Source organism: Dioscorea cayenensis, chromosome 6, assembly GCF_009730915.1.
Source record: "Dioscorea cayenensis subsp. rotundata cultivar TDr96_F1 chromosome 6, TDr96_F1_v2_PseudoChromosome.rev07_lg8_w22 25.fasta, whole genome shotgun sequence".
Classification (NCBI taxonomy): Eukaryota; Viridiplantae; Streptophyta; class Magnoliopsida; order Dioscoreales; family Dioscoreaceae; genus Dioscorea; species Dioscorea cayenensis.
In genome coordinates, this window is record NC_052476.1 from 18,275,632 (window position 1) to 18,289,666 (window position 14,035).

Below are 14,035 nucleotides of genomic sequence, written 5' to 3' on the forward strand. Positions count from 1 at the left end.
TTCTTTTATATTTTAAAAGTGATAGGAGTTTAATTTAATCTTAAATATTTGTTATAAATATATAATTATTTAATAAATTTAATAATCTTAGTCAATTAAGCTTGTTATAAAGATATAATTATCTTAATAATGTTAACAATTATCTTCAGTAAAAGTAAATTCAAAACAACCATTGTACATACAATTACAATAATTCTCTGTATTTACATTTTTTTTTTTAAATATCAATGCAAAAGTAAACAATAAACATTATGAAATATATTTTCAATATGCATTATTTAAAGTTGAAAATGTAATGTGCAAATCACGTGCCCCGCAAAGTGTTCCTTTAAAGTTTAAAAGTTTTAAACTAACCACCACCCCCAACAAAAGGAAAAGTGAAAAAGCTTCATCATCAGAATCCCAGGACCCCTTCAACACATTTTTACTTGGATCGTAAGCAGGAGGAGATCACATACACCGCAAAGCTCTAGACCCTTACCATTTCGGCCCGGCCATGGCGCTTTCTGCGGCGAGGCACCGCCGGCCATCGGCGGCGGAGGGATCATCTCGGACCTCCGATCAGTACTCGAAGGATGATAAGCGGGAGAAGAAGGGCTCCGACAACGAGGAGAAGGGCCTTGGGTGGGCGGTGCCGCTGATGGCTCTCGGCTTTCTTCGGTACATGAGTGCGACTTCGAACATCATTCATGATTGCGATGAGGTGTTCAACTACTGGGAACCTCTCCATTACCTTCTCTACAAATCAGGGTTCCAGACCTGGGAATACAGGTACCTCGTCTAGGGCTTCTTTGCATCCCTTTTGTTCTTTTGATCTCGTGTTTGTTTTTATATCTTGAGAGATGTGATAGGTTTTGATTTATGTTGATTGCTGTGTTGTGTATCAGTTGCTAATGAAGCTGTGTGTGAGATGAGGTTGCAAATTTTGAATTAAGAGTTATTTGATGGGTTGTGAGTAACTAGAAGAACTATTTGTGAATTTTTAGAATGAAAGTGCATTCTATGTTTAATTCATGACCTAGAAAATTTTTGTGCAATATAAGTACTCGATGTTTTCTGGGGAGATAATATTGTTTGTTTGAAATAAAAGAAGAGCTTTTCCAAACGGGAAAATCTTGACAAACGGATAGTATGGAGGATGATATAATGAAGATAACAAAATAGTTCCTTGAGAATAAGAAATCAAGCATAGGCTGGAAGATGAGGGAAAAGAGAGATGAAAGAATTTTGGGATGTGAGATTCTGCTAAAGGAAGCCTTTTGTTTATTTTTCTTGTCTTTTTTTTTGATGATGAACATGGTTGGAAGAGTTGGGATGATGAACAAGGTTGGAAGAAGATGGGATTCAAGTCTCAATTCAGAGGAGGAAGATAATTTGGTGAAGCAAAGTGTGTAGATATGTAGCTCAACTGGAAACTTGGATTTTAGTCAGAAATGCAACAGAAATACAAACAGACAACTTTAGTCGCTACAAACCACTGCTCACATTATTCGAGGAATGTTACTTTGCAACCAGAATAAAACTTAGGTGAATTTTATCGCAAGTCTATATTTATGGATGAAATTTTTGTCCTACTAATGTTACATGGATCAGTTATTGGAGTTTTAAGTTTTTTACTTGTTTCAGTTCTCACTGATGTTTGGAGATCTTGGTTCAAGAGTTCTGTATTTCTGATCATGTGACTTGAGTTACGTTATATAAATAGCTGTAGGCCTCTTAAATTGTGTGTGTTTGTGTTTTTTTTTTCTTTTGTGGGCGGGGGGTGGGGGGAGGCCACCGGCAAAGTTTAATATTAAAGCATGCTAAATAATGGTCAAGGAAAATAACTAAATCAAAATTTCAAACCAATGAAAATGGAAAACTCTTTTCCGGTTAGAAACAAATCAATTATGAAATACATGAGTTAGAAGAAGCTATGGAGATTTGCTGATATTATTTGGTGGCAATGGCATTTTGAATGAAGATGCAAACATCGTTGCATTCAAGCCTCTGAAGTCCAAACAAAGCATTCTCAATTCGTTGCTTTTGATGTATATCTCATGAACAGAAGAAGGCAATGTGATGGAAGCCAATTAAGGATTTGTTATGTTGTCTACTTGTAGGTTTTATTATGCAGTTAAGTGGAAAGCTGAAACATAGTGACTTACTTCATGACTTTGCATAGCTTCTTATATGGAACTTTTGGCACATACAATATCATATATGGGTAAAGGCTTGCGAGGGTATAATTGTTTGTTGGGAAGTTAAAGCATAAGAAAAGAAGTTAAAGTAAGACTAGATGTGTGGTACACAAGTAAGAACTCGAGCTAGAGAACGTAAGGAAGGTGAACATGTGCAGGAGAGAAAGGAATAAACCGGAATGCCATATATCTGGCCGTATCAACTTGTATTTCTAAATATCTTCTTTCTTTCTTTTTTTTACTTTTATACTCTACTCTAAAAATTGTTGAGCCATTGTTTAACTTGAAATTCCAACCCATACTTGCATCCTCTTGCACTTTGGCTTTAGCCTGATCCACTAAGTTTCATTTTGTAGCTTGTATTATCACCCAAAATACACAAAAAGCAAACCACTCGTTCAAGTTTAATAGTTGCACATATGCACCATTATTCTTTTAGTTTTTGCTATTGGTGTTTTGTTATGTTTATCTTTATCCCCCTAGCAAATCATGCACAGGGCATCTGTAACTTTGTAAGTGTTCACTAATTTATGGGATTGTAAATAAACAAGGTTGATCCTTAATTGTAACATTGATAACAAATTTTGCACAAATAGGCACTAGTTGTACACAACAAGTGTTGATGAATTATCTAGGCTAATATCATCCTTAAATGATCCTTTAATCTATCTTAGATGCAAACCATACATATTATTTGGATTTGATTCAACCTATAAGCTTAAGCTGATAGGATGAGAAACTCAGACTTATATATTCAAATTCATATTTTCCAAATTACTAGATGTGGGCAAATAGTTACTTTATATGCAAACCAAAGTGATCAATTTTGAACCTTGACCGAATCCAACATATACAATCTAACAAAATCCTAAATCCTAGTATCTAAAGATAAACTTGAATTTCTAGATTATCCCAACCAAATTCCACAAATCTAAATACAAAAATTAGGAAAAAAGAACAAGAAGATAAATACGACCTTTTTTCAAGGAAAAAGCCATTGCTTTGGTTCAGATAAGAAAGGATGAGCTCTAGAGTCCCTTAGGAAGCTGTTTGGAGTAATATTGGAAAATTATCACTAGTTGAAATTATTATTAGCGGTTAATAGACTTAAGCAGTCCAATGCTCACAAGCCATGTTTTTATCATCATTATCCTTGCTTTATGGCGTTTAATGATCACCATCCTCTAAATATTGAGATGTGCTCACTATGTCGAAAGCTTAAGCTGATAGGGCAAGAGACCCCAATTTATATTTTTAAATCCATATTTTCTAAATTTATCTACGTGAGATTATTAGTTACTCTAATATGCCCTTTGTTACATGCTAGTCTATTTTAACTAGCTATGTTGCAGACAAACCAAACAATCAATCTTTGATACCTTACGTAAACCAAACATATTATTTGGGCCCGCTTCAACCCAAAAGCTTAAGCGGGTAAGATGAGAGTGCATATTCAAATCCCGATTCAGCTGATGTGGGACTATTAGTTACCGTAAAATGCCCTTCCTCCCACCTCGTTTTCTTTCATGTTCCAGACAAACCAAACAAATTAAGCTCTGGCAAGTTAGATGCAAACCAAACATATTATCTAGCTCGATTCGACACAAAAGCTTAAATTGATTGGATGAGACCCAAATTTATATATTAAAATTCATATTTTCCAAATTAACCGATGTCGGACTATTAGTTACTCTAATAATCTACCTTACACGGAAGCTAAACTACATAGTGAATTATGGGGTCTGATGACCCCAAGGAAATTTTAGAAATATGAACAGTATTATAGTGTGTGTGTGTGTATATATATATTGGAAAATTGATTAAATTGACCCCATTAAATTGGAAAATGGGTCAATATACAATATTAAAAATTTTATATGAGAAGCATGTGGGTCATCATACAAATATTAAAAGTAAAAGGATCCTTTTTTTTAGGACCCACATTCTTTGGCTTTGTATTTTTGTGTTCTTTGATAACTTTAGAAAACCTAAAACTAAACCAGTTTTTGCCTTTTTCATTTTTATTATTTCTACCTACTTTCCCAAATTTTAGCTCAATCAGAAGAAGAAGACCAGCGTGGCACTCACTCTTGTTTTTTTAAAAATTAAAATCCCAAAGAAGGTTTTTCTTCTTCACCATTCAAGTTAGATAAAAAAAATCTAATTAAGCTCTAAAATCAATTTCAACTTTCAATTGTTTGTTTTTTTTTAAAAAGAAAAATGTAACTTTTTTAAAGAATTTTTTTGGTTTTTTTTGTTATTTGTATTTTTCATATTGTTTAATTGTAATTATTATATATATATATGATTTTTTTATAATATTATACTTATATGTTGACCCCACTTAATAAATTTCCTGGCTCCGCTATTGCTACCTTACGAAGGTTGTAATTGTAGTTCTTGTCAAACTATTTGGGTTTATTTTTGAGTTTGGACATGTTGGGTTCTCCAGGGTATTACCTTATATTCTGCAAGTTAAACTGCATTTGTAAACTATTTTTCTCTAGAGTTTGTATTGATATTTTTGTGAATATGTATGTAAATATGCTTGTTGTTGTGAAAAATTCTACCAGATGAAATTATCCCTAGTTGTGATGCACTACTTTACCTCTAGGCTCAATTTACTTGTAAATATATTTTGTGATGCAACAAATGGACTAGTTTAGTTGTTTGTTTATTTTTGTAATGAATAGAAATGTGCATGACATGAAATATTGTGCTGATGTGGATAAGGGATGTACTTTATGTTGCAGCTCTGAGTTTGCTCTCCGGTCATATTTATATATTTTTCTTCATGCGGTAGTTGGTGGACCTGCATCTTGGTTCTTCAGTGAGGAAAAGGTCTGTTTCTTCATTCTCTATTTGTGCTTAGCTATATTATATTCTTAAAACATTGTTAAAACTTTCAGCTTATGGCATTATGCATTTTTATGTTTTTGCATTTTTCTTACTTTGGGGTTTTAGGTTCGAGTATTCTACATAATAAGAGTCTTTCTTGGTGTCATCTCAACGGTTACAGAAGCACTGTTAGTAATTGCTCTTTCGAGGAAATATGGAAAACGGCTGGCTTCTTACACACTTGCAATGCTCTGTCTAACCAGTGGTTGTTTCTTTGCAAGCACAAGTAATGTTTTCTTCTTGTTTTTGCCTTCGCTTTTCTTGGTTATTACCAGTTGAATGATGAATAATATCAATGTTTGGACTCCTAGGAATTTTCTCTCTCAATCAGCACTTGCCTTTCCTGGTCTTCAAGGATTTTGGATTTTTTTGCTCTCAATTGAGACCAGTCTTTTCTAATACTTTTCTTGGATGTTCTTCTGTACTTTTCAGGTTTTCTGCCCAGTACCTTCTCAATGTATGCCGTTACTCTTTCATCATCTCTGTATCTTCTTGGGAAATATTCTTTGGCAGTTTCAGTAGCAGCAGCTGGAGTGATTCTTGGATGGCCTTTCTCCATTTTAGTTGTTTTTCCAGTTACCATATATTCTCTAATTAATGGAAGACTGAAGGTTTTCCTTTCAGGGCTTGTGACTTCTGCGTTCATTCTAGTAAGCTAACAAAAATTTCCCTGTTCTGTTGTTTTTTCTATTTTCAAGTTACATTATGCTGCCATAAACAAATGTTTTTCTTTCATGGCATTGAATTTTGATTTCTCATTCACCTTTGTGTTTTGGAAACCATATGATTTTTCCAGGGACTCTCGATACTAGTTGATTACTATTGCTATGGAAGATGGACATCTTCAGTATTTAATCTTTTGCACTATAATGTGCTAGGAGGTGGAGAAAGCCATTTGTATGGAACAGAAGGGCCCTTATTTTATTTGAGGAATGGATTCAACAATTTCAATCTCTGCTTTGTTCTTGCGCTCCTCTTCTTGCTGTTCTTAAAAATCTCAAGAAAGAAATATGCTCCAGATCTTCTAATTGTAGTTTCTCCAATATACATTTGGTTGGCTTTTATGTCGTTGCAGGCCCACAAAGAAGAACGGTAATCACAATGCTGTCCTTCCTTTTAGTAGCAGATGTTTCTTTTTGTATTTGTGTTTCTTAAAAAGAAAGAACTGCTTTAATTTTTCAATGTTGGGTTAATTTGTGTTTCGATTCAACATCAAAGTAAGTTTTGTTTTGATTGAAGTTTTTCTTGGTGCATGAACAATGATTTTATAGATTCATAATTAATTTAATTATATCTTTGTAAACTAGAACTGATCAGGTCATATTTAACATTAATATGAATGTATCTAAAATCCATTGATTTTCATCCATATATTTCCTCGACTTGAAGTCCCTGGAAGTAATTTATACATATTCAATCATCTGGTCACTGTTGTAACCTATTCTCATCACACATATTATCACAATTGATCCATGTTGCATGTGAGCTTAAGATATTGGTGAATTTATCCAAATTTACTGCATGTTATACTCTTTATTATAACCTTCTGCTGGTGATATACTTATTACTAAAACAAATGATCCCCTAATATATTCATTAGTGGGGTCCTTCCATAGAACAGGAATGGAGAGTTGGTTCCCTATATTGTGTTGCACAAGATCACTTAGCCATGTTGGCCCTTACGGTAATATTATTGCTGTTCAGTTCATAATTCCCTATTTTAGAGGATGAAATTTGATCTCCTTGTTTGAACACTGCATTATATGGATAAATGTGAAATGCGCATAAGCTGTGCTTATTCTACGTGTGGCTTTTGGCAGGTTTCTTTATCCAATATATCCACTTATCTGTGTTGCAGCTGCTGCTGTTATTGAGAGTTTTCCTGATTTATTCCAAGACAAGTATGCAGTTGATGATAGTATCATCGTTAAGGTGTGATGTGTTTATGTTCTTTTTGTAGTTTGGTTCTAATAAATTGTTGGGTGATCTGAAACTAACCCTACTTTTATTTTCTTGATGGGCGACCTGAAACAGATTGCTAAAGTTTTCAGGCCTATCATTCTTGGCCTTATACTTTGTGTTTCACATAGCCGAACTTTCTCATTATTACATGGGTATTCTGCGCCGATGGAGATTTACAAACATTTAGATTATTATGAAGATGCTGGAAATGGTAAGGATTTGGTATCATTCATTTGCAACTTCATGCTATTCCTGCCCATGTCTTACCTAGTTTGGAAGTACAATTATTAAGTACCTCCAATGAATCAGTTTATGTTAATGTCAGGCATAGGTTCATGAGAACTTATAGAAGTTATAAATTGATACTTTATCTGCATGTCATGGTAGTCTCTCGAAGATCTTTGTTGCACTCAAACATAGTGAAGATGTTCTATAGATTAAATAAAAGTAGTTTGAAGAAGCTTGTGTGATGACTCTATGGTTGGCATGGTTAACCTTGATTTCATTCCTAAATACTTGAAGTACGCTTGTTAATTAGTGTTAGCCATTTAATTGTGCCCAATTACTTGTAATCTTTATCCTTTAATGAGCAATTTAAAGGTCATCCAATCCTTTGATCAGAGATATGCAAGGATTGGATTGTTATTTCTTAAAGGAAATCTTTTTCTATCTATTCAAATTAATTACATTTTTTAATGAGGTAAAATATGACCTAAAATTTTCAAGTCAACCTATATTAAGATGTAAAATGACTAGATAATTCCTCAATTTTTATCTTTACATCATGTTTTCCCTATTTTCTGAAATATTAGACAACTTTGTGGAACATTTTCACCAGTCTATTCTTCTGAACCTGAGTTTTAGTTGAACCCTGCACATGCAATTGCATCCCACAGTCACACTGGACAGTTTCATGACCACCTGCATCTGCATACCTCATTTTTTTAATGTTCATTAGTTATTTGGAATTGATTTTCATGAGATATTCATGTTGTGGATCATGGAACATGTGAGTGTTCCATTTTAAATGTTCTGATCTTTGCTATAATTATTATAGGAATGATCACAAAGAATCTTTATTTTTTATTTTATACTTTTTTTTTATCACATCCATTCTTGTTTATAGGATCAGTTCTTTGTGTTGGAAGCGAATGGCACCGTTATCCTTCTTCTTTCTTTGTACCCTCTTATGTTGGTGAAATTCGATGGGTAGATGATGGGTTTCGAGGGCTTCTTCCATTACCTTTCAATTCCACTCTGGGAGGCACTGCTTCAGCCCCAACTTATTTCAACAATAAAAACAAGGCTGCCGAGGCACAATATGTAATCTCTTTCACCTGTCATGTTTAACGGCTTCTTCACGTTCCACTATTTTCTATTTTCCATTTGACAATTGTTGTTCAATTGTTATCACAGCTGCGGAACATTGATGCATGCACATTCTTTGTGGAGCTTGACTTGAAAAGGCCCTATCCATCCCGTGGAGCTGACTTATCGACATGGGAGGTAAGAGCACTATCAGATCAATAATTTTCCCAAATATAAACAAACCACTGTGCACATACATTCTCATGCTCATGGGTATATATATGTATATTCCAGACTGTCGCGGCCATCCCTTTTCTGGACAGGGAGCTGTCGCCCACTGTTCACCGCTCATTCTTCATCCCTTTTCTATGGCAACAAAGAAATGTATTTGGCACTTACAAATTACTGAAAAGAATACCAAAGAGTAGTTCAGAACAGTAGCAATTACAATCTGGTTGGTGTTCATACTTCAGAATACAAACATGATGAATTACAACTAGAATTCCTCCACTGTTATTTCGCCTTTTGGTTTGCTTGGGGAGTAATGCGGCTGTTGTAGTCATGCATGTGAAATTATGTTCTTATATATCTGATTCAGTGTCAGTTGAAAGTATGCTGCTGTATGGCATTGTGACTATACCCTCAAATTGTGACTGATATCATTATGCAAATCTGACTTTTAGGGTTGCTTTTTGGAAGTGTGTTTTGGCTTCTTGTAACTCTAGATTTTGGTACTTCCACTCCTCTCTGAGATCATATATATATATATATATATATATATGTTTGTGTGTATTTATGTTTGTGTGTATATATAATCTGCAGATCAAACTGAATATGTTCAAATTTAGGGTCAACAGGGTCAAACAAATTAGGTTTTAATTTGAAAAACCAAAACAAATAACCCTCCTATTTGTATAATTGCCGATGGTGTTTTTGTAAGCTTGTAATTAAAGACAGCCTTCATTTGAGGTAAATTAAAGACAATTGGAGAATGAGTCATTGCCATCAATTATGTGCTACCCTTAAAATGTTGGGTTATTGGTTAAAGAGGACTGGTATTCATTGAAGTGATTCAGTGAAGTCTCAATAAGGATTAAAAAATATTTATTTTCACTATTAAAATAGCAGTACTTGTATATTTTACAAATTATATATTTCTTAAATTATCATATTAATTTAAATACATTAATATATTTTAATAAAAAAGTAATCAAAACAGTTGCAAAATTTCCAGCTATTTTTTTTTAAAATTTTAATAGGGGGAATAAATCACTCAGCTCAACCAAATAAGTTTTATTTTAGTTGTGGTAAAAAATAACCAATAAATAAGATAATAAAAACACCAACTTGCAAAGATATTTACCCTAATTAACTTCAATAAAGGAAGATTGATCTTTTTAATTAAAAAAACTTGAGAATTTGATGGAAACTCTAAAGAAGAGATAAACGGCTAAAATAAAAGAAATTTTTTCTTAAACTCTCAACCTTTTGAGAGAAGATGAAATTAAAAAGGATAAGGTTTGAGGCAAAATGACCGATTGCACAAACAAAAAGGACAAGAATGCTCTTCCATTAAAAAAAAGATAAAATTAAAAAAAAAACTAAAACAACTAAAAAAGTAGCATGAAAACAAAAAGAAAATAAGATATCACATTTTTAGTTTAATTACAAACGAGTCATTAAAACTAAAGTTCTGTCGGATTAGTGAGATACCTTTTTCAAAGTTTAGCTCTTTTGACCATGGGAGCTATTTTATTCCATGCAATTAGCATATAATTGATTTTACAAATAATGAAAAAAATATGATAATGTTGTGCAAATTCCTCTCAAATGAATCAAATTTATCACAATAAATAAATATAAAAATTTTAAAATATATAAAATTGGAAAGAGATAGTGTTATGCAAGGGCATTTTTTTATTGTTGAATAGAGAACAGAACACTCACCATGTCTAGATTAGGGCATACAGATAAATTAAAGTCTAAGATCTTCACCAGTAGATGGAGTCAGACAATTTATTAAGTGATGTCAATATATAAGTATAATATCACTACATATGATATAAAAAAAACAAATATATGTACGAGCATATATAAAAATAATCATGTTAAAACAATATAAATTTTTAAATAATAAAAAAACCAAGAAATTTTGGTTAAAAACTTATATTATAAAATTAATTTAAAAAACTAAAAATTTAAACTCATGTCATAACTTAATTTACAAATTTTCACAAAATAATATATATATATATATATATATATATATATATATATATATATATATAATATTTTAAATATTTCAATGTAGCTACGCCCCTGATCTTCACCAAGGTCCGAAGACTCATCAACCCGGCGAAAGCGAAGCTCATCAACCCGGCAACTCATCAACCCGGCAAAAGCGAAGCTCATCAACCCGGCGAAAGCGAAGCTCATCAACCCGGCGAAACTCTCACCAGATCTTCATCAATCAATCAAGAGGGAGAGAGAGAGAGAGAGAAAACCCTAGAAAAGCGACGATGCCAGCGTTCAGAACCCAGTTCAATGGTTACTCCGTGAAGTTCAGCCCCTTCTACGAGTCCCGCATCCTCGTCGCCACCGCCCAGAACTTCGGCCTCGTCGGCAATGGCCGCCTCCACATCCTCGACCTCTCCCCGGCCACCGGCGTCATCTCCGAGCTCCGATCCTTTGAAACCTCCGATGGCATCTACGACTGTGCCTGGTCTGAGTCCCATGACTCCCTTGCCGTCGCCGCCGTCGCCGATGGCTCCGTCAAACTCTGGGACGCCAAGCTCCCACCCTCTTCCAACCCCGTTCGCTCCTTCAACGAGCACGCCCGCGAGGTCTACGGTGTCGATTGGAACCCTATCCGCCGGGATTCCTTCGTCACCGCCTCCTGGGACGATACCCTCAAGCTCTGGACCGTTGATCGCCCCACCAGCATCCGCACGTTCCAGGAGCACACATACTGCGTGTACTCTGTTTCTTGGTCCCCCCGCCATGCCGATGTCTTCGCCTCCGCCTCCGGCGATAGCACTGTCCGCGTTTGGGACGTCCGTGACCGTGGATCCAACGTCATCATCCCCGCGCATAACAACGAGGTGCTGTCCTGCAATTGGAACAAGTACGATGAGTGTATCCTCGCTACGTCGTCCGTTGACAAGACAATCCGGGTTTGGGACGTGCGCTCGCCGCAAGCACCGCTTGTGTCTCTTGCAGGGCATACCTATGGGGTGAAGATGGTGAAGTTCTCGCCTCATCGGGAGAACATTCTGGTTTCTTGCTCGTATGATATGACAGTGAGGATGTGGGATTACCGGGCTGAGGACTCGATGGTTTCTGTGTATGACCAGCATACTGAGTTTGTTTATGGGTTGGATCTTAGCGTCCTTATTGAGGGGTTGATTGCAAGCACTGGATGGGATGAGCTCGTTTATGTGTGGCAACATGGCAATGACCCAAGAGCCATGCCTTGAATTCTGTAGAATTTGTGTAGCAATATGATTTACGGACAGAAGAAAGATTAGGGTTCAAGAATGATTGAAGTCAGTGAGAATAAGCAAGGAGAAGAAATTCATCATTCTGGTATGCTTTATCAAATGGTTAATACATTTCTTTTGATATATAAATTGGTAAATGAATTAGTTACTTGTTCAATGACAATTGTGTATCATCATTGCTTTTTTGTTCATGTGAATTTGGTATGTCTTTTGTTTTGGGTTTTCCTCTACGTGATTTATTTGTTTGTAAATTTAGTAGTTTGAATTTTGGTGTAGTTATAAACCTCTGCATTGTCGATGTTATAGTTGTCTCATTAAGGTGCTGGAAGAATGAAATACAACCCTAAGATATTTTTTATGAACTATAAAGTTTAATTGTTAGGTTAAACTGGAAGTGTGATGGTACTGTAGTCAATGCTTGATAATGATATCTTTTTCTTGATTATGATGGTATCTTATATTAGTGCTTGGTGTCTGGGTGTGGTAGGACTTCACATTTTTCTTTTTATAGTGCTGTTTGGCAAGTAAATCTCCGTAAATGAATTATTTATTCTTTGCCTGTATGTGGTCCTGTGCATTACCCTATTTTTAATGTGATACAAGTTTTTGTTTGTGAGTTTTTTTTTAGTGCAGGTCCGTAGACCTGATCTGTAATTTAAATGGTTAGTGGGGTTCAGATTGAATCAAATCATGGATGACACCTTGATGAAAGGCATTGCAAATTCTAGAGATTTAAAGATACAATAAGATAAATATATTAGGGTGGCTCCCAAAAATGCTTGAAATGACAACAAAGGATTTATTTTCTAGCATCACAATATCAGCCAAGTTGAAAATGTGGCTTGGATTAGTTTAGGTAACTGAAGGAAAGTTCTTTGCAAAAGTTGTATATACGAAGAAATGCTTGAGGTTTTGTAGTTGACATTATGACAGCGGAGGCACAAGGGATCTGATGTTGTTTGATAAGAGTTAGAAAATGGTTAGAGGCTTAGGGCTCAATTGATAAGACCATGCGAACCACTTCTATGAGCAGGAGCAAGCAAATTTAAAGAGCATAATACAGTATGGAGTTGTAAGCTACATTGACTTTTTGTGGTGTTTTATGCAGGTTTGGAAACATTGGTGTGCAATTTTGTACTGCTTTTGTGGTCTTTGGGTTCAATATAGTAAGACTTGTGAGACCTGTTGGATTGCAAAATTAGGCACATGTGTTTTCTGTAGATGATAGAGTTGGCATTTTTAGCCTGCTAGCATTTGAGTGACAGCTCCAGCTCTCCTGTCAGAAATTGTGTCTAGACATACGATGTGATCACCTGTATCCATAGGGACTGGATAGCCAAATGTAGGGCTCTTCTTGTTTCAAAAAACTTAAAAAAAGAAAAAGAAAAGAGAAAGAAAAACAAACACAAGGAGAGGAGAAGAGGAAAATGTTGGAAAGGATCATGCAATGATTTGGAGGGGAGCATTTATGCCATGTTTTACTTCCTGGTTAGCTATCTTTCTAACATGCATGACCGTATCTCTTAGCTCTCAATGCATGTTCCTAGAAGATTTTATTCAAGAAAAACTAAAAACTCCACTCTGAAAAAATACTATTAATACTATTAAAGACACTAAGTCTCAGAGATAAGTCTTTTCACTCCAAAGTTTGAATTTGTAGGATAAAAGGGTAATATTGGATTCCAAGATAGATGAATGTCCAATTTATAAGAGGAAATGAAGTTAGAACCAAATGAAGCCATTGCCTGCAAGATAAGCCCTGCAACCTGTGTATCCCAAAAGTCAGTTGTTTTCTATTTTTTCTGGTGGTTATTACCTGAAAATAGAGTTCTCATTTACATACATATAAGGATATATGGCCTATTATTTTTAACATTTGTAACAAGAAACGGTAATCTGACACTAAAATGCATCAAAATTATGGATCATGGCAGCCATAAACAGGAAGTGTGAGTCATGAAAGGAAACCCGAAATCTAGAATAGAAAAATATAAACCAGTTATTGCTTTTTTGAATGTTTAAGCACCTATTTCTTTTTTATGTATGCTGTATTAGAGAATTTTATGTATGCTGTATTAGAGAATGTACATATTCCATTTTTAGCTTTTATAAATTTTAAATGAGCTAGTGGGAATCTTTCAAGTGATTCCGTTGTTTCATTTATGTTAAAGTATTGATTCCAAAAAT

The 14,035-nt window shown here is 34.8% G+C and overlaps 2 protein-coding genes across 2 annotated transcripts; both read left to right on the top strand.

Annotated features, from left to right (window-relative positions):
- Positions 1 to 376: 376 nt before the first annotated feature.
- On the top strand, positions 377 to 9,065 carry LOC120263571 (dol-P-Man:Man(6)GlcNAc(2)-PP-Dol alpha-1,2-mannosyltransferase). The gene is made up of 10 exons (XM_039271529.1): positions 377 to 771; positions 4,934 to 5,021; positions 5,145 to 5,304; positions 5,511 to 5,728; positions 5,875 to 6,170; positions 6,899 to 7,010; positions 7,113 to 7,251; positions 8,167 to 8,363; positions 8,457 to 8,546; positions 8,643 to 9,065. The coding sequence occupies exons 1-10, from the start codon at positions 497 to 499 to the stop codon at positions 8,787 to 8,789; spliced, it is 1,722 nt and encodes a 573-aa protein (XP_039127463.1). The 5' UTR covers positions 377 to 496; the 3' UTR covers positions 8,790 to 9,065.
- Positions 9,066 to 10,668: 1,603 nt separating this feature from the next.
- On the top strand, positions 10,669 to 12,005 carry LOC120263899 (peroxisome biogenesis protein 7). Its single transcript, XM_039271878.1, has one exon. It carries the CDS (start codon positions 10,868 to 10,870, stop codon positions 11,822 to 11,824), a length of 957 nt encoding a protein of 318 aa, XP_039127812.1. The 5' UTR covers positions 10,669 to 10,867; the 3' UTR covers positions 11,825 to 12,005.
- Positions 12,006 to 14,035: the final 2,030 nt, after the last annotated feature.

What these genes read in the sequence shown, in the direction of transcription:
- LOC120263571 (XM_039271529.1), top strand. Translation starts at nt 497, where the DNA reads ATGGCGCTTTCTGCGGCGAGGCACCGCCGGCCATCGGCGGCGGAGGGA. An exon ending in GGTTCTTCAGTGAGGAAAAG is followed by an intron (nt 5,022 to 5,144) that starts GTCTGTTTCTTC and finishes TTGGGGTTTTAG; the next exon opens with GTTCGAGTATTCTACATAAT. An exon ending in TGACTTCTGCGTTCATTCTA is followed by an intron (nt 5,729 to 5,874) that starts GTAAGCTAACAA and finishes TGATTTTTCCAG; the next exon opens with GGACTCTCGATACTAGTTGA.
- LOC120263899 (XM_039271878.1), top strand. Translation starts at nt 10,868, where the DNA reads ATGCCAGCGTTCAGAACCCAGTTCAATGGTTACTCCGTGAAGTTCAGC.